General features: G+C 41.0%; 2 protein-coding genes across 2 annotated transcripts; both read left to right on the top strand.

Moving 5' to 3' along the window:
- Positions 1-380: 380 nt before the first annotated feature.
- Positions 381-16,064, top strand: LOC120627362 (blastoderm-specific protein 25D). The gene is made up of 8 exons (XM_039895347.1): positions 381-1,721; positions 3,953-4,234; positions 4,717-5,048; positions 7,205-7,317; positions 7,987-8,162; positions 8,742-8,822; positions 9,904-10,041; positions 10,978-16,064. Exons 1-8 carry the CDS (start codon positions 519-521, stop codon positions 11,026-11,028), a joined length of 2,376 nt encoding a protein of 791 aa, XP_039751281.1. The 5' UTR covers positions 381-518; the 3' UTR covers positions 11,029-16,064.
- Positions 16,065-16,587: 523 nt separating this feature from the next.
- LOC120627590 lies at positions 16,588-18,251 on the top strand. Its single transcript, XM_039895600.1, has 2 exons — positions 16,588-16,773; positions 16,880-18,251. Exons 1-2 carry the CDS (start codon positions 16,735-16,737, stop codon positions 18,215-18,217), a joined length of 1,377 nt encoding a protein of 458 aa, XP_039751534.1. The 5' UTR covers positions 16,588-16,734; the 3' UTR covers positions 18,218-18,251.
- Positions 18,252-19,333: the final 1,082 nt, after the last annotated feature.

Below are 19,333 nucleotides of genomic sequence, written 5' to 3'. Positions count from 1 at the left end.
TTTTGTCTGTAGTTACTAAGCCGAATTCCAAAAAGCAAAAGAAGCACCCGATTAAAAGTCCGTTCCGAACGTAAGTTCCGAAGCTTCTGAGAAAAATATTTAGTACTTCAAGTATTAACTACTAAGATTGTTGAAATAAGCGTTCTGTATGAAGACCACCGCCCAAACTGCTCGATTCATATTTTATAACTTTTTAGGTGTTTTTTTTTCATTACTACGTATGCATATAGCAAAGCGCAAAACTTGCTTTGTCAAAAAAAATATGTCTCAGACAGAGAACCTATGCCAGCACTCTGTGTAAATCCTTCAAAGCTCTTTTAATGAATTTGTCAAGATGACGTTTGACATAGGACATATTACTTGACATTGACATTCGACATTCCAGCTATTACTAAAATTTGAGTCCAGTTGTTCTCGATAGTAATATTTTCTTAGCATGCAACATGTGATCTCCCCGATGTAAATAACGAGCTCAATGCGCTTTCCATGGCTCATCCGTTGTCAGTCAAGCTCGAGATATGGACAGCGCGCCCCCCAATCAGTACGAGCAACAGCTGTACAGTGCATTCAAAACCTTCGACGTAGCCGACGAGGACGCGCTGGACCGGCGCGCCGCGCTGCAGCTGTGTGACTCGTTGCAGCTCGAGGACCGCGGCGCTGCGCTCGTAGACTCGCTGTTCCGCAGCCGCGAGCGCGCCACCTTCGCGCAGTTCCGTTCCGGCCTGCTGGCCGCGCTGGACGCGCCCGCCAGCGACGACGACTCGTCAGGCCGCGAGGTGGCCCCAAAGTTCGTGTTCGGCGCCAAGAAGTACGGACGCCGCTCGCGCCCACCGCGCGCCGCCACCGTCGCCACCCGTCCCCGCGGCGCCTCCGAGTCGCGCCTGGACGCCGTGCGCGCGCGCCAGCGCCTGCACTGCAAGCGCAGCGCCTCCGCCATGGAGAGCCGCGACGACGCGCCGCGTCTGCAGCACGACCGCCCCGTGGACCGCGCGCGCGCGCTCGAGTTGTGCCGCGGCCTGCGCATGGGCGGCGTCGACCGACAGCTCGTCGACCGCGTCTTCGACAGCGCAGCCGAGGAGATTTCGGTCGGCGAGTTTTTCGACCGGCTCAACGCATCGCTGGCGGACTCGCTCGCTTCGCCGGACGCGGAGCCGGCGGACGCGGCCGACGCGCTGGGCGGCGACGCGGTGGCCGAGGCGTGGGAGCGCGCCGGCGTGCCGCGGCCGCGCCGCCTGCTGGCCGAGCTGGGCTTCGCGGGCGCGGCGCTGCGGCCGCAGGAGCTGGAGCGCGCGCTGGACGCCGAGCTGCGCGCGCTGGGCGGCGCCGACGCGCCCGACGCGCGCGCTCTGCTGCTGCTGGCTGCGGCCGCGCTGGCGCGCCTACGCCTGGACGCGGCGACGCGCCAGCTGGGCGGCGCGCGCGCCGAGCGGGACAAGCTGCGCGACGACCTGGCCGAGGCCAACCGGCGCGCGCGCGAGCTGGCGCAGGACGTGGACGACAACCACGCGCGCATCGAGGCCGAGTTGCAGGCCGGCCTGCGCCAGCTGGAGGCGCGCCACGCGGACGCCGCTCGCGCGGCCGCCCTCGACGCAGCGGCCGAGCGCGAGCGCACCGCGGCGCTGCGGCGAACGCTCGCTGAGGAGACGGCGCGCCGCGCGGACGCGGAGGCGCGCTTGCGGTCGGAGACTGCCGCGCTGCAGGATCAAGTGCGGGAGCTGCAGGTTAGTGGACAGAGATGCTGCATGGGCTAGTGACTATCTTATGTTTGTGAGGCTAATTCAAACAACAACTTCAGAGAAATCACCAAAAATGTTCACAGGTAGAGGAGAGAGGAAATTAGAGCACTAACCCTGGCAGATTGTAACGTAATACTTAAATTCAAAAATGTCTTATTCATATAAACCTTATCACAGGCAATTATGAAGCATTCATACATATAACAGGTTACCAGTTACGTTATGAGATACTGATTACTGTTCTTAAAACTAAAGCTCGGGAGGGCCCACAACAAACTTAGCCAGGTTTTTTTTTGTTACAACCATCTCACAGTCAAATTCATATTTTGCTATAAGTTATATAATTTTTTCCCAACTTTTTTAGCATACATGTAATCACAATATATGAAAGTATGCAAAATAAACAAGCCTAGCTATTTCAATGTTGGTAATCTGTCTAGTTTTCTAATTGCGTAGGCAGCCGAGCTTAGTTTACCCGCTAGTGTATCTATATGGGCACCCCACTCAAGCTTATTATCCCAGGTCACGCACAGAAAAACTGGAGGTCTCCATTTTTAGTGATTTACATATAATCATTAGATTATTATTAATTTTCTTTACATTTTGTAAGATAAATTCGACACACTTTGTTTTTTTGCATTTAGAAGTAAGTTGTTAACTGTAAACCAGTGCGACACATCAACATAACACGGTTTACATCATTAGAGTTATCTTTACTCCTGTCAGTCTTAAAAATTAGAGATGTATCATCTGCAAACAATACTATGTTGCATGTTCCACTGACATGGTATGGTAGATCATTTATATACACTAAAAATAGAAAAGGACCCAAAATCGAGCCTTGTGGGACACCCATTGAGGTATTTGAACCCTGAGACTTTGCATCATTTATGCAAACTCTTTGGGTTCTATTGCTGAGATACGAGGCAACCAAATTTAGTGCAACGTTTAAAATGACATACAATTACCCTTAATGAATTACTAATCTTATGCAGTATAGAATTTACATAGTAAGAAAGGAAAATGCTCACACGGGAAGTATAGTACAAAGTTAAAAGATTTCTGAATAGTGTAAGTCTAAAAATAGGAATGACCAACACTGAAAAGTTATAGCTACTTAAACTTGTGAGAGTACTTAAAATTATTGATTAGTCTTGAACAGCAGATTTACTAACTCAAGTTAAAAGATCTAAAAAATTATATAATTATACTAGCTGTTGCCCGCGACTTCGTCTGCGTTTGATTTTGTTTTTAAAGCATTCAGTATCGCTAAGCCTTAAATTAGTATAGTAGTATTATATATATATAACATGTGACTGTCAATTAATTATAGAAAAATAATTTGCAATAAAATAAAATTGCGACTATAATTAAAAATCTAAACTATCCTATCTCTTAAGTTGAAACAGACTGCTCACGGTGTGCCATTATAATTTAAAATCGGTTAAGTAGTTTAGGAGTCCATCGCGGACAAACATCGTGACAAGAGATTTATATATATTAAGATTAGCCATAAATTTACGCGCAGAGGTTGCATTGGTACAAAAAAGATAATTTTATCATTTTTATTTATAGTTTGTTGGATGATACGCAAGATCTAAGCATATAAGAGAGAGCACAAAAGCACTGCATACCCTAACATTGATATATAACTCGAATAGGAGGAGAATTTGTGCCGTTTTATGCAATTTTCCTGGTGTATGCATACCCTGGTAAGAAACCCAATGCACGCCGCTGTGTGCACCTCATATTGGGGATTCCATATTTGAGATGCGTATTCATGATTACTCCTTACAAAGGCACAATATAGTATTTTGATTGTTTTTAATTTGGTAAAATCTTCAGATGATCGAGACAGGTATCCGAGCATTCTAGAAGCTTTACTGGCAATTCGGTCTACGAGTTTATCGTAGAGTAGTTATACTTTTGAAATTTTGCTAAATTCTTATGTACATAAATTCAATTTTCAAATATGTATTGGATATGCATAATTTTAGTTTCCGATAGCCCTAAAGTGAAGTCAGAGTCGGACATTGGGCTATCAAATCGAAGCCAGATGAAAATAGACTTAATCCCTAAGATTTGTCCATAATGTTATCACGGGCGTCCAATCGTCCACCTTCGGCCATCATCATAGTCGATGAATGGAATGCCGAGGACGGTGTACAGTCGAGTGCTAGTACGCTGTGAACTGTGAGCGGCGTGTCGGCGCGCAGGAGCGGGCCAAGCGGCAGGAGGGCAGCGCGGCGGCGGAGCGGCGGGCGGCGGCGCGCGCGGCCGACGACGCGGCGGCGGCGGCGCGGCGCGAGGCGGCGGCGGCGGAGAGCGCGCGCGCGGACGCGGCGGCGGCCAGCGCGCGCGCCGACGAGCTGCGCGCCGAGCGACAGCGCCTGCGCGACCGCCACGACGAGCTGGAGGCCGCGCTGGAGGCCGCGCTGCAGGCCAGTGCGCGCCGCGCCGCGTGCGCCGGACGCGCCGAGGCCGCGCGCGCCACCGAGGTACCAGCTCGCCGATTCCTTGAACATTTTATATATATGTAAAAGGACAACCGCAAGAATGCTAACAAGCGACCGATCGACCAATGTTGTTTTTAAGTGATACAGATTTATGTCTGCGGATTGAGTTGTTTTTTTTTTGTTTCTCTATAAGAATTACACCGACTGATGACAGTTGACAACTTGACACATGACGATTGAAATCTTTAATATTTAATATCTCGGGAACCCCAAATTGTTCGGAAACGAAAAAAACACCAAAAATTTGTGAAAAAAAGCTAAGTTCCAAGAAGCCAAATTTCGTTGCTGTACACTAATTTGTTTCGGTAGCAACTCTCGTATAGAGAGTTGCGGTTGTCCTTTATCGATTACAAACCAACATATAAGAAAATCCTTTCTCTATGTGTAATGATGTTATTAGTAATGATAAATATGAATGTGTTGTCCTTCTTTTGCCACACAAATGATTGCTTTATTATTTATAGACTCCCGAATCGTCATTACTTGCAATAGAAAGGAAGCTGTATTTGAGTGAAGTTGTGGAAAAACTGCAAGCAATAATCCCTAATGAAAGCCTACCGCTGCAAAATGAAAATGACTGTCCCCAATGCGCCGTAATGCGACAGACCATAGCCACGTTCAGAAAAGCCGTACACGACCTGAATGCCGACGAAGACTCCCCGGCTGGCGGGGGCGCTGCGCGGGAGGCGGGCGCGCAGGCGCAGTGGGACGCGGAGGTCGAGGTCCTGAGGAAGCAGCTGGCGGATGTGAAGCAGAAACACGAGAGTGATAAGCAGGACATGTCTGCGGTGATCAAGTGAGTAAAACACGCGTATTTTTTGTTGGCCGCGACTTCGTCCGATATGCTTTCATGGATCAGACAAACAGGACGAGTCTTTATAGTGTTTAGAGATATAGATTTAGATTTAATTACTAAGGTATAGTACTTAGCAGTTTACTTTATGCTGATACCAGCTGATACTTAGCAGTTTACTTTATGCTTTATGCAGTGTACCAAGTGTTACAGTAAAAATGTCCAATTTCATGGCGAAGAAAATTCCTCGGACACGTAAAAAATGTTTTATGCTAAATCGCTATATATTTAAGGTAAAATAATAAAGTCTGATAACAAAATAGGAACTACCTGGGAATTTGTTAATCGGGAAAGATTAAGTATCGCGATATGTACTACGAGTTAATTGTTAACAATAATTAAGTGACCTCTGACAGGGAGTTGGCCAGTACGTTCGCAGAGTTATTTCAGAATGTTCCTGTTTTGTTAACATAGTTTATTAAGAGAAAATGTTAAAAAGTGCAATGTTTTAGTTAATTTTAAACATATATCTGCATCAAATATTATACAAAAAATTAAATCATTAAAATTTAAAAAGATAGGTGATCATTAATGGTGTATGTCTGTGATAGTGATAAGTTACATCATTGATGTCATGGCCCCTTATTTAGCCATAATTGTTAATTAATGTGTTAATATGGGTATTTTCCAAATCTAACGGAACATGGAAAACTATTCCTCTATTTCAATCTGGTAACAAAGCTGACCTAAATAATTACAGGCCTATTTCAATCCTACCTTCACTTAGTAAGATATTTGAAAAAATAATACTTAACCAACTTCAAGAACATTTTGATGATAATAATCTTCTTCACCTAGATCAGTGTGGGTTTACTAAAGACAACGCATGCGGTAGCTAAAGTAATAAAACATATTTACAATGCCTGGGAACATTCGCAGAATCGCTATTGGTGTCTTTTGTGATCTATCCACAGCATTCGATTGTGTTGAACATAAAACCTTGCTACTTAAACTAAGCCATTATGGCATCAATTACTTTGCACTTGATTTGATTGTCTTTAACTCACTGATTGAACCCAAAGGGTATATAAATAAAAGACATAAATTCTCAGGGTTCGCCTGTATTAATGGGTGTCTCACAGGGCTGGGTCCCTTTCTATTTTTAGTGTATATAAATGATCTAGTTCACCATGTCAGTTACACTTGTAACATTGTACTGTTTGCAGATTATAAATCATACATTTTTAAGACTGATAAAAGTAAAGACAATTCTGACAATGTAAACCGTGCTATGTCGCATGTGTCTCACTGGTTTACTGTCAATTACTTACTTTTAAATGCTAAAAAAATAAATGTGTGAAATTTATTTTACCAAATGTGAGGAAGATTGTTAAAAATATAATGATTAACGAAGAAACGATAAAAATTGAGAATTCTCAGTGTTATGCCCATATAGAAACATTAGTGGTTAAACTTAGCTCAGCTGCCTATGCAGTCAGAAAAATTAGACAGTTCACAGACGTGGAAACTGCTGGGCTTGTCTATTTGGTCTACTTTCATAGTATTATGTACTACGGGATCTTGCTATGGGGGAAAGCAGCTGATATATATATTATATAAATATTACAAAAAAGAGCCGTCCGATCAATAAACAAACTTAGATCACGCGAATCTCTCCGAGAAAAATTTAAATAATTCGGTATACTAATATTAGTTTCGCAATCTATTTATTCCAATTTAAAACAAAATATTAATCTTTTAAAAAAAGTGGATATAAACAATCGACTTACTAGAAACGTTCTTAAATTAGTGATATCCGCATATCGTCTTAAGAATGTCAGAAAAGATAGTTATACTACTGAGTTATTAGACATTATACCGAAGGTAATATTAGATTTACCATTACATAAGTTTAAGAATGAATTACTATGCTGTTGATGAATTTCATAAGGTTGGCTGGCTCGGCTTTCATCTTACACAAGATAGAACAATGATTGTTAAATTGTAAATGATGTTGGAAGAGAGCAATTGCTGGTAGAATTTGCCTTCCGAACTAGTGGTAGAGTAACTACAAACAGACATACTTTACGTTTCAAAAGTGCTCATATTAGGCTTACTTGAAATAAAAGAATTTCGAATTTGAATTTTTGAATTTTCAGGGAGCTGGAGTCTAGCCTCGAGCAGATGAAGGCCGAGTACGATCGCTGCGAGGAGTACTGGTCCTGCAAGCTGGACGACGAGCGAGAGATATTTGCGGAGGACCAGCGTGCCGGTGTGTACGCTAAAGCATGCTTTGCTTTAATAAACTCGTACAGTGTGCAAACGAGTATTAAATAAGTATATTCTATTTTTGACAAAAATAATTTTTTATATGCATTTAGTTACTTAAAAAATGGTCGACGATTAAAAAGTAAAATGAAATATTTTAAATTTGAAAATGTAAATTTTTTTAAATAACAGCATTTGCTCGCTATTTGTGTTTAAATATTATGCTCCAAATAAATAAATCCGAAATCGGAAGTCTATTCATATATCGTCCTACGATAACATCAAAAACAATATTGAAGATGTTAGAAATGTGAGTGATAGCATATCGACTGTCAGGAGACTTCTAGAAGTCGATATACACAGCTAGGGGGCCTAAATTACTCCGTGGGTACTGTATTGCAAGGTTAAGATTTGAAGAAGCCAAAAACAAGCCCTATAGGACCTCTAAGTTGAATAAAAACTAAGATTTTGTCTTTTATGCTAAACCTTTGGGTTCTATAACAGAGGTAGGCAATCAGTTGTTATGTTTAACGCAATCGAACGCTTTTGATAGATCGCAAAAAATATCAATGGCATTAATTCAGTTTTATAAGTTTACCGGCCGCATCCTCGATACTACAATGTAACTCGCCGACTCGGCCATCCCGCATCCCAGCGAGCCTCGAATCCGCAGGGGACGAGCGGCTGTCGGAGCTGGTGTCGAAGATCGCGGAGTACGAGCGCCAGTTCGCGCGGCCGGGCGCGCTGCCCACCATCGCCGAGAGCGCCGCGCTGGAGCAGCAGGTGGCCGCGCTGGAGCTGGAGGCCCGCCAGCGCGCGGCCGCGGCCGACGAGCAGCTGGCCGCGCGGGTGAGGGGACTAGGCATTGCTTGAGTGCCGTTGGACATGCTTGACGTTGCGCACGAACCGCGGGCTGCCCGTGGCCATCTCGTAAGAGCTGTGAGGGCGATGGGCGAATGCGACACTGGAATGCGGAAGTTATACAAGGGCTAACTAGTGTATATTTTAAGTTTGATGTTAAGACTTAGATTTGATTTTCGATTTATAAGTGGGCGAACGGCGCTTATTGCTTTGAGACCTTTTAGTCTTCAGTTAGATAGATGCTCAGTCCAATTGAGTTTTTTGTCAAGAGTATTAATCGATTTGGCCCAAGGATCTCATGACCGGCAATATAAATGATTAGGCAACTTTCGGCTTCGCGTAAAAAGTATAGCTCTAGTCTTACTCGCGAGCGTACTATACGGTATCCCCACAAAAATTAATTATATCTAACCTTTATTCCATTATGCCTCTAATACCCATATTCATAAATAAACGACACCAACCAATAATTAGAGCAGGAATACTCAGCAAGAAATAATTTATATTTTGTACAATATTTTATTTCTTCGCAATCACAATCGCAAAGCTCGGTGCGTGCTGTTGCAGGCGGAGCAGGTGCAGCGGCTGCAGCTGCAGCTGGAGCGGCTGGAGCGGCGCGCGCCCGAGCCCGGCGCCGCGCACGCGCAGGTGCGCCGCACACACACGCACGCACGCACACACACGCACGCACGCACACACACGCACGCGCACATACGCACACACACGCGCGCGGGCATGAAACTCAGCAGATTGCTCTTTTTCCACATTATTTTCAATGATAAAGAGATGAGAATTTTTCTCTCTTTTCAGAGAAGAGAGTGGTCTGCTTCGAATTGTCTTTGTCCGCCTTGTCTAAGAAATAGGGTATATGACTGGTTATTTTATAGTCTCAAATAAACCATAATGCTATTTGAAAGCTAACAATAAGTTTATTTTTGCATGATTTTCAGTATTTGGTAACGCTCGGTTTGGGTGTCACGTGTCTGCAACGATCTCAAAACTTATAGTTATTTACAGTGGCGCTTGTTAAAATCGATTTTAAAGGTTAATTTAGGAGAAATAATGGTCAAAACACTATTTGTTTATAAACAAGAAATGGTCTAAAAAATGCTCCCAGTCACTGAATTTGAATTTAGTAATAAAGTATTTTGTAACAATAGCAATACCATATTTTTAACAGTCTTTGGACGTCACAAGTCACAACACGTTTGTGATTAGGCGTCCTTGACTGGAAAAAAAAAATATTTTAAGATGTATAGAAAATTTATACTATATTTTAATCAAATTCTTGACAAATAATAATAATAATAATAAAATTTTATTTCAGGCATAGCCCATATAGTGTGCACTTAACAGTTTTTAAAAATAACATAAAATGAAGCACAAATTAAATTAACAATAATAATAATAATAAAAATAATTAAAATTAATAAAATACTAATAATTAAACACGAAACAAATATTAAAATAAATAAATATAATGTTAGTAACAATACATAAACTTTGATATTTTTAAAACAGTCACATACCCTATTCATCGATTGTTTAGTAACCACGATTTATTAAATAATTTCGAGCAAAGGTAAAGGTTATTTATTACCTTCATTTTAAAAGCATACCCATTCCAGACGATATACAGATATCAATAATACTACAAACGGACTGACTTGTAGTTTGAAAGTGCTTATAAAGTAGGCCTACTTGAAATAAATGAACTTTGGTTCCGCAGAGCCCGTGCGGGCGCGTGTCGCAGGCGTGCGGGTGCGGCGGGCGCGAGGCGGGCGCGCTGCGGGCCCGCGCCGCGCGCGCCGAGCGCGCCGCTCAGCGCCTGCACGCGCGCCTCGCCGCCGCGGACCTGCTCGTCAAGGTGCGCCTTATCTATTCTCACGCTTCGAATCCTCTATAAAAGGCTCTAGAAAAATTAGACATGAAATCATCCTCAAAATAACCTATATGATATAATGTAGTGAATTTCCTTATAGCACTCGTCTGATTTTTTTCTATCCCTTCTGCGCAACAGTTGCGTGATGCATAAAACCTCAGGGCCTCTCGGGAAGATTTCAATTTGAAGTTAAAAAAAAAGAATGAAAACTATGAAAGCGCCATCTAGTTAAAACGGCTGACACTTCTATGTAAATTCAAAGTCCCGTGCTTTAGAATTAAATAGGCAAACTTCATAATATTTCGATGATATTTTAATTTTGAATTGTAAACGGTATCCCTAATTGAAAAGTAATACTTGAAATATAATTTTAATATTAGCTGCGGTATTCATAACTAAATATTGTTTTATTATTTATTTATCACAATACTTTAGTCTATTGCATAGATTAAAAAAACATTAATTGATGTAATCGCTGCAATGGCAGACAATTTTTAAAAATGTCTGCCATTGAGAAATATGCGATCTTGACCAAAAGGGTATCACAATTTTTTTTTAGATAGGTACCTACTTACAAAATAAAATTTTACAATAACATCAAAATATCGTATATCTATTTTTTTTTTTATGGTACTTATCATGTAAGTATCTATTTTTTGATCGAAAACACTATGCACGCCACTGTCCGCACGGGGGTTAACACAAACAGGAATTTTATTACTGTTCGATGCGTGGTATGTGTATTAATTAAAAAAAAAAACAGTGTCAAGCACGTTCATGCCCGTCTGAGCGCCCCGTGCCATAAAAAAAATAACTAGTTTATTCAAATTCCCGCCATTTTTATTGTTTTAATAATCGAATTACACCGAATGTGTAATAGCTGTATGTGCTGTGACGTTCAGTCGCCACTCCGCGTTTCAGGACCTGTACATCGAGAACTGCCGCCTGGCGCACCTGCCGCACCTGCCGTGACGGCGGCACCGGCTTACAAACGTTTTAACGAGCGCTTCTTGAAACCTTCGCGACACAATTGCTCTCGTGTAGGTTAAGCGCTTTCCATTTTTGTAACAATAACAACGCCTGGAAAATCGGAATCGAATCCAACTGTATGTGAAATTTATTTACTTTAATAAATTTTTACATCTATTTTTTTAAGTGGTACGGACGGACAGACGAACCGACGGCACGCATTAAACGGTCGCGGCCGCACGGGCTCGCCATCCGTACGCTCCGTACCACCGACGCGGGGCGCCCCCGCCTCACCGGCGCTCGCCACGTCGCGACGCAAGAAAAAACTTTACGGGATATTTTAGCACTTTTACAGTAGACTCTGAAAATGTAAACCGCCGTGTTGTGAGATGGCGCGTAATTCAGGGGCCAACAAGATTGGACATTATTGTAAGTTTGAGTATAATAAGTCACAAGTTTGTAAGCTCCCAAACTTTGTTATAAAGCGACGCGTTCGACTGGCGCTGCGCAATTAATTCCACCGCCTTGTACACAACAAAGGGACACACATAGTGGTATCAAAATGTCTCTGGAAAAGTAGAAAAGTGAAACTATCCGTAGCTCATATATACCGATTCTATAATTAATACAAACGTGAATATTCTAGAATTCAAAACTAATTTGCTTCAGTCGTGTTTGCCGTTCGCTAGCGTGCCCGCAGCACGTGCTAGGAGCGGGTTCAGCGCTCGCGGCCGCACTCGAGCGCCCCTCTGGCTGCTGCCATGTAGCCGCCGCTGCAACGCGCTGCCCGCACGTTCACTTAATAATACTGAGCGTTTGGCTCAATCATACAACAAATTATATCGTCTTAAATCGACGGACCCATAGTATTTTTCGTTATAACGCATTTCTAGGTCTTATTTGGATTATTTTAAGTTTCGAAGCAGTTGAATTAATGTTATACTTTACGATTATTGTTCCAATAAACTGAATTACCGAAACATCGAACGCTACCGCCACCGCCGTGTCGCTCCCACTCGCAATTTTTTTTTTATACATAATTAAAATATCATTCAAAAGTAATTTATGCCAAATTAAAAAACTAAATACCTATTGTAACTCACAATTAGCAATAAAGCACCGTGGGATGAGGGAAGAAAAAAATAAACTTTATACAGCTAATAAATACAAACTACTGAAGGAGATAGTCCTTTTCGGATCTTAAAGTAAAATATCGGGCCTACTCCATAAGCATTGTAACCATTGCTTAGCCAACTTGGCCGTGAAAATTATTAGATGCAATCCGAAGCTTTTTTAGTTGAGCTGCATGTAGGAATAGTGTCCCGCTGGGGCTGTGTACGATATTTGAACTTTATAAATATATTGAACAGAAATAAGACTGTGTACACAGTGCCCGTCCGTCTATGTGACGGCGTAGTACTCGGCTGGTTGCGCATTGCGCAGTCGAGAATACAGATGTCGGTGGCGGCGAAAACCTCTGCCGAATTGGCATTAATTCCAAAATAGTTGGTAGGTGGAAGTGGACGTGGTTGCGTCTCCCCTTGTTCCCAAGCGGCCCGACGCGGGCGCCGCCAGCCCGCAGAGCAGTTGAACACCTTCAGTGTGCTGCTGAGCCGCGCCGCAACGTCACGGTGCCAAGTGTGAGATTAGCCACCTACGTTTTGTATAGAATGGTAGGAGCGCCATCTAGTTACAATACTGGGAAATCGTAACATCACTAGATGGCGCTCCTACCTAACTTACACGCGATAAGTAAACGTAGGTGGAAAACCTCACGCTTGGCACCGTACTCTGCACAAGTTCATTGTAGAGTAGCGTAGATAGATCGATAAAGTGCCTTTATGATAATGAATACGAATCTAATTAGTAATGTATAAATGTGTATAATAGTGATGTATCTGTTGACCGTTGTTGTTGTTATATTATCAGGACTGCTTCCTGACGCCGCACTTGTTAGACTTCAGCAACAATGATGGCGGGCGCCAGAATCATTTGTGCGTGTAACAACAATGAAATAGCACAAGTTAGGGTTCCGAATCTCACCAAATACTAGTTCTAATGTTGTTTATCTGGCTGTCCTGCTGTCTTCAGCCATTTAATTGCCAAACCTGTGCCGCTGACATTTAGCGTAGTTTGTGAAAGTTGAGCGCTACCCAGGCGCGTCTTGGGATGCGAGAGTAATACACAGGAAACTCAAGGGTACGACGACGGAACCCTATCTTGCGCGAGTCCTGACGCGAACTCGACCAGTTGTTGTAAGTTAATTATCTTTTCAAAGGTTACTGTAGCTTTTTTTATATTAGTAGCATTTCTTATATTTTTTAAACTTTGAATATGTTATAAATATAAGTAGATAAATAGTCATTGCTTAGCGTCAGTGGAAAGTATTACTCTGCAAATAACGACTTTGACATAGCCAAGCACTGTCACTCGTACCAACTTCAATATACGGGTTTTAAGAGCATTGCTTTGCCATAGTTCAAGGCAAAGTACAAGTTTCCCTGCATTTTATGGAAGCATTAACAACATGCTCAATTGTAAGGCAACCAAAATAAACAGAAACTGAATGAATATCACTCATTCTCTCTCGTCTCATATAAAACTTGATCACATCATTGTATTGTTTTAATTATACTTTCCAAATCAGAATCCATTGTTGTCCAATGTATACTTAGAACTTGCTTAGTCCACAAATTTCTGTACTATGAATTAGCTAAGCATTGGCTTGGTATTAGGTTGGCTTTCAACGAAAGTAAATTCTTAAGTACCGTCTATTTATGTGATTCTCAGCACATACTTGGCATAAGCCATCACTTAGCAACGACTATTTATCCGGTCCTTAAAGTTAAATGTTTATAAAAGACACGATACTGTAACTTGTGATCTGAAGATAAGAAATTTTTTTTTAGTGGTTCAATTATCATGGCATAACTTGTTATTGTATAAAAGGGGTTTATTTTTAATGTAGGTATTAAGTCACCTAGGCAGTTCACAAAGATAAGTAACGCCGCTACTCAGAACGCGCTATGGCGACGATGGTGTATTTGTGAAAATGAATTTTCTACCGCTTCTCCTTACTGAGATCATTATTTAAAAAAATTAGTCAGTGAAATGTGTGGTGACAACTATATACACACATGTGTGTATGTGTTTCATGTCAAGTCTTTTACTGTACGCTACACGCACTTTCAAGTACTAGTGATGCTGTTTATTAGTGTCATCGTGATCATAGTTCAGCCCTTCCAAGTGATCGCGGTTATTCACAATTCAATGAAAATCATATCGATCGCAAATGGAATATTTTCGTAATAATAACCATATGAACGTTTTTTATTGACTTGATTCAGTAGCAACTGAACTTGTGGTGTTATTATTGTAAATGAGTGCGAGCCAATCCGGATGATTTCTGTTGCCGAGTCATCCGACCAAGTCAACGTCCTTGTAGACGCGAAGGCAAGCGTTTTAGTCAAACTAAATCTCAGTATGCTCAGAGACACGTCACCAACAGCTGAGAACACTGCGTGTGGATTTGTTTGCGTTGCGTGTAGTACGTGGGCCGCGTTGTCAATTATGTATACTTGCATGAAGCGTAGATATTACTTTGCCTAAGTGTCTGCCTATACGATAGGTGTGTTGATAGATTTAAGTTCAAAGTGATCTGGGGGAACTCCCATTGTTCACGCTTTTTCTCCTATTTTCATACAATTACTAAAATGACCAATATCATTTATATTATATTATATATTATAAAATTAGGAAAGAAATTGTACGAAATAGATTTCATATAATGTTCAGCTGTACAGTTTGTAATGTAATGTTTATATAAGGAAGTTCAGGATTGCTAGGATCGCGATCGGAGGTAATGGTAAGCGAAAATAATGTTTAGTAAAAGTTATGTTATATTTTTACAATGTTTTCAACCCACTAACACTGTTCTATCCCTATCAATTAAGTTTAGGTTAGAGGTTTGTATGCAACTGCCCTCGGGGTTGATTGTTTTCATCATAACGGTTTTCAAGCATGAACTCGTTCAGATGGAAAGCCGTTATTTTACTGAGCATTGTTAAAAAGTTGTAAGTCTCGGAGCGATCAGTGATAAAGAATAGAGATTTTCGTTTAAAGCAAGTGTAACGACGGTTAAGGAAATAATTTATTAAACAAATGAATGATTATTGTACTGGTTTGAACGCAAATAGTTTAATTATGGAAAGCTTGAAATAAAAAGAAATGTCTTCCTTTGTTTGACGTAACCTGTCGACGTATCAGCATCGGCCTCTGGCAGCAGTTTTGGCGCAGATTCAATGCACAATAATGATTTGCAATACCTAGTTGGTCAGGAACCTGCGCTAACGAACAGTACGAAGCCTAAACTTTTCATTGGGATTCATCGTTGTCTCATTTAAACGAATTGTCTCGCATCACCGACCGCTCTCGAAGTCTTTTCCTAGATTTAAGCTGGACGGTGTTCGACGAATTTTTTTGGATATACACTGTCCATGTGCTAAAATAAATAAATATCTACATATTGTGTGCACCTCGTATCCGGGTTGTGTTCCTGCGATTTTGTGATAGTTTTATGTAGTGTGTAGTACGTCAGCTTCTGACACGATCTTCCCAGTTGCTCCGCACTAGTTGACGCGGGGCGAGTGCGGTCGTCCACCACTATATAAAAGTTATAAATTTGTTTATTCTATGATGCGTAGGCGCGTTTGACATCTCTCAACTACCGGGCCACCCCACGACGACTACGCTGGCATGCATAAAAAATGGGAAAGATATATTTCCGTTATTTCTGTGAGGTCGGTCTCGCGCGGCAGCCGCTGTGTGTGCGTGCATCGTTCGTAGTACAATAATCAACTACGAGTACGAGCCGCCGGCGCGCCCTGCGACGAGGCTGGCCTGCGGTCATGCGTTGCAGCAATGTATCACCACTAAGACTGCCGACGGTGATTGGTGCCGCGGTCGTACACGGCGTGTGCCTTGGGTTCGGAGATTGTAAATTAACAAATTATCATTTAATAATAAAATGTTGATTATAATCTTGAGTTTTATTTCGAAAACTGCTGCTCTCTGCGCGAGGATGCTAAAGGAAGCGTGTGCGAAACCTTCAAACTGGGTTAGGTATGTAATTTTAATAGCATGTCTATATTTTTTTTTATTTCAATACAAGTTAGGCCTAGACTGCAGTCTTACCTGGTGGTCATTTGATGATGCAGTCAAAGATGGCAGCGGGGTACTCCTAATGGGTTTCTACGCGACATCGCACCGGAACACTGAATCGCTTAGCGGCACGTCTTTGTCGTTAGGGTGGTAACTATAGCCACGGCCAAAGCTTCCCACCATACATCTACAGTTTGCTTTTTGCTTTATGAATCAAACCACAACCACAAACATTAGAAAATTATATTTTTAAATAAGTGTTAATTTCTAGACTGTACACAGAAACAATTGGTGCATTAAATTTAAGAATTGCTTACATACAGTTATATTAACATAATTAGATTGTCAGTTGTCAGCGATTATGACAAAATGACAAAATGACTTTGCAATAACGTGTATAGATACTTCAACTCAGTTGTGCGCGCGGCCCTATGTGTGCGTGCGCTTGTAAATATACAACTTTCATTCGTGTGGCAGTGACGCGGCAGTCGTCGTTCGAGCAAGACGTGTTCCTATCGCTTTTTCTTACGGGTACAGTCGTTTACGAAAATGTCTAGTTCTTCACGGAAAAAATGTTTAAGGAGTCAGGTAAATATTTTTTATTTTTAAATTTAGATGTAATGAATAGGTATTTATTATGATTCTATATACGAAAAAATATATCCTTGTTGACGTTTACGTATTATTGTTTTAGACTCGAGAAACCATTGCTAAGGTATACGAATTTCTGAAAATAGATGCGAGAGATATATTGGAACTAGTAAGTGATCCAGTTTGCAGTGCAAGTCCAATTTTAATATCGAAACTAAGTGAACATTTAAATAGCGTACGGAAAAGAACAGCAATGGCAGTGGGGGTATCAGAGAGAACAGTTACTAATATATTGGCTGAAGGAAAAGAATCTGACTCTAAGTTTAAATCTCCGCATAAAGACCGTAAAAAACGTTTAAAGAAGTTAGAATTAGACAACTTTAACGTTGATGTTATACGTTCCACTATTCAAAATTACCATTTAGAACATCGTGAGTTACCTACCTTGCTAAAGTTGAAAAGAATATTTCAAGATAAACTTAACTATGATGGAAGTATTTCGACTCTGCGTACAGCTTTGTTAAAGTTGGGATACAAATGGCGAAAAACTGTGGATAACAGACGTGTTATTATAGAGCGGCATGACATCCAAAAACTACGATTTTCCTACCTAAAAAATTTACTCAGATACCGTCAAGAAAATCGGTGTATCGTATATACAGATGAGAGCTATATCTTAACTAATCATGTTCAAAACAAAGGATGGGGTAATAAAGATGGACCACCTTTAAAGAGAAACCTGTCGAAAGGACAAAGAATTATCATTGTGCATGCTGGTTCAGAACAAGGTTTCGTACCTAACGCACTATTGACATACAAAGCAAATAGTGTTTCTGGTGATTACCATTCTAACATGAACGCGGAAAACTATGAAAAGTGGCTAAAAGAACGTCTAGTACCGAATCTTCCACCTAACTCTGTGGTTGTGCTTGATAATGCCTCATACCATAACGTTCAAAATGACAGAGCCCCAAATTCGAATTCCAAAAAAATAGAAATGCAGAGATGGCTGACAGAAAAAAATATAGCTTTTAATCAAGATATGAAAAAAATTGAACTGTATGATTTGATTAAAAAAAATAAAGAAAACTATATCTGTTACAAGATTGATGACATACTTCAGCGATATGGCATAAAAGTTCTTCGATTGCCACCATATCATCCTGAACTAAACCCCATAGAAAATGTGTGGGGAATTTTAAAAAATTATATTGCTTCGCGTAATGTCGACCAAAATGTGACGGAAATAATGAAACTCATAAATGAATGTTTAAGTCAAATTGATGAAGGGATGTGGGGTAATACTTGTCGACATGTACAAAAGAAAGAAGAAGAATACTATAGACATTTTGACATGGAGTCAGAATTCATAATTAACCTTGATGAGAGCAGCGAATCCGAAAATTCATCATTTGATTTTTCAAGTAGCGATTCAGAATAATGTTCAATAAATAAACATTAAATTACCAAATAACTGTTTTTTAAAAAAAAAACCCGTATATAACCCGTAAATAACTGTATTTGTATTTGTACCCGACTGTACCTCTTGTCACGCACACAAAGTCACTGTATATGTACAAGGTTTACCCACACATAGGGCCGCGCGCACAACTGAGTTGATGTATCTATAATACAATTTTAAACTCTTAATAATTTAATAATTGCAGTCATAAAAATAATAGGGGCTTTTTCTACTTCTGCTCTGCTCAACCTGATAAAATGCTAACACTCTTAACTAGATAGGTACCTACTGATGAAGGATTCCTAGCATCATTTTACTTCTATGGTGCGTGATATATTTATCATTAAGTCATCATCGTTAGCAACACATTAGCGACCGCCGTGGAGTTAGGCCATCGTCCACCGTGCTATCCAAGTGCGGATTAGAGGACTCCAGAAGCCTTAAGGTTTCGTTATAATATTTTTCTTCACCGTTCAAAACGAGTGGCTAAACAGCTGTTATAATAAAGTAGTAACTTTACTACTCTAATCATGTTATGGTAGGAATAAAGAACTCATCTTTATTATATTAAACTAAATTTAGTAGGTAGTAAAAACAAACAACGTAGAATTTGGATAGACTTCTATGTAAACAATGTTAATTTCAACGTTTTTAAAACCTTGATTTGATAATATAAAAATGTAGGACGCGATGCCAATCATTGTAGATAAAGTTGGTAATCGAGATACCTGTTCAAATTCGATAATGGCTTCGGTAGTAGACAAACAGCGTTATGACGTCACTGATGAATTGGGTGTGTGGGTGTACAAGTATTTTTAGATTAGGGGTGTATTGTGTCAACAACTGTACGTTTAGTTTTGCACGTTCGCAATCGTGGAGTCGTTTTTCACTATCTAAGCTGGACTAAATGCTACTCGTTTAAGAGTCGCAATTCCTGTAACCCGGTTTTTTTTATTTTGTCATGAATGCTTGCTGAAATTTGGACAAAAGTTACTCTTATTTTACAGAGCATGAGCAAATCCTGTACTACCCACTAGTACATTCTCTTGGTTTCCGCCTTTTTACGCGTCGTGCGAATGCCTACGCCGTTTCTTC

The sequence above is a fragment of the Pararge aegeria genome, chromosome 11 (genome assembly GCF_905163445.1).
Source record: "Pararge aegeria chromosome 11, ilParAegt1.1, whole genome shotgun sequence".
Lineage (NCBI taxonomy): Eukaryota > Metazoa > Arthropoda > Insecta > Lepidoptera > Nymphalidae > Pararge > Pararge aegeria.
The sequence above is the reverse complement of the archived record's forward strand: the minus strand, read 5'-3'. Positions and strand labels throughout refer to the sequence as shown.

Bases quoted from the DNA above. Each gene is read 5' to 3' on its own strand.
- LOC120627590 (XM_039895600.1), top strand. From the start codon at position 16,735: ATGTCTAGTTCTTCACGGAAAAAATGTTTAAGGAGTCAG. The intron at 16,774-16,879 runs GTAAATATTTTT...TTATTGTTTTAG, and splicing joins AAAAATGTTTAAGGAGTCAG to ACTCGAGAAACCATTGCTAA.
- LOC120627362 (XM_039895347.1), top strand. From the start codon at position 519: ATGGACAGCGCGCCCCCCAATCAGTACGAGCAACAGCTGTACAGTGCA. The intron at 4,235-4,716 runs GTACCAGCTCGC...TATTATTTATAG, and splicing joins AGGCCGCGCGCGCCACCGAG to ACTCCCGAATCGTCATTACT. The intron at 10,042-10,977 runs GTGCGCCTTATC...TCCGCGTTTCAG, and splicing joins CCGCGGACCTGCTCGTCAAG to GACCTGTACATCGAGAACTG.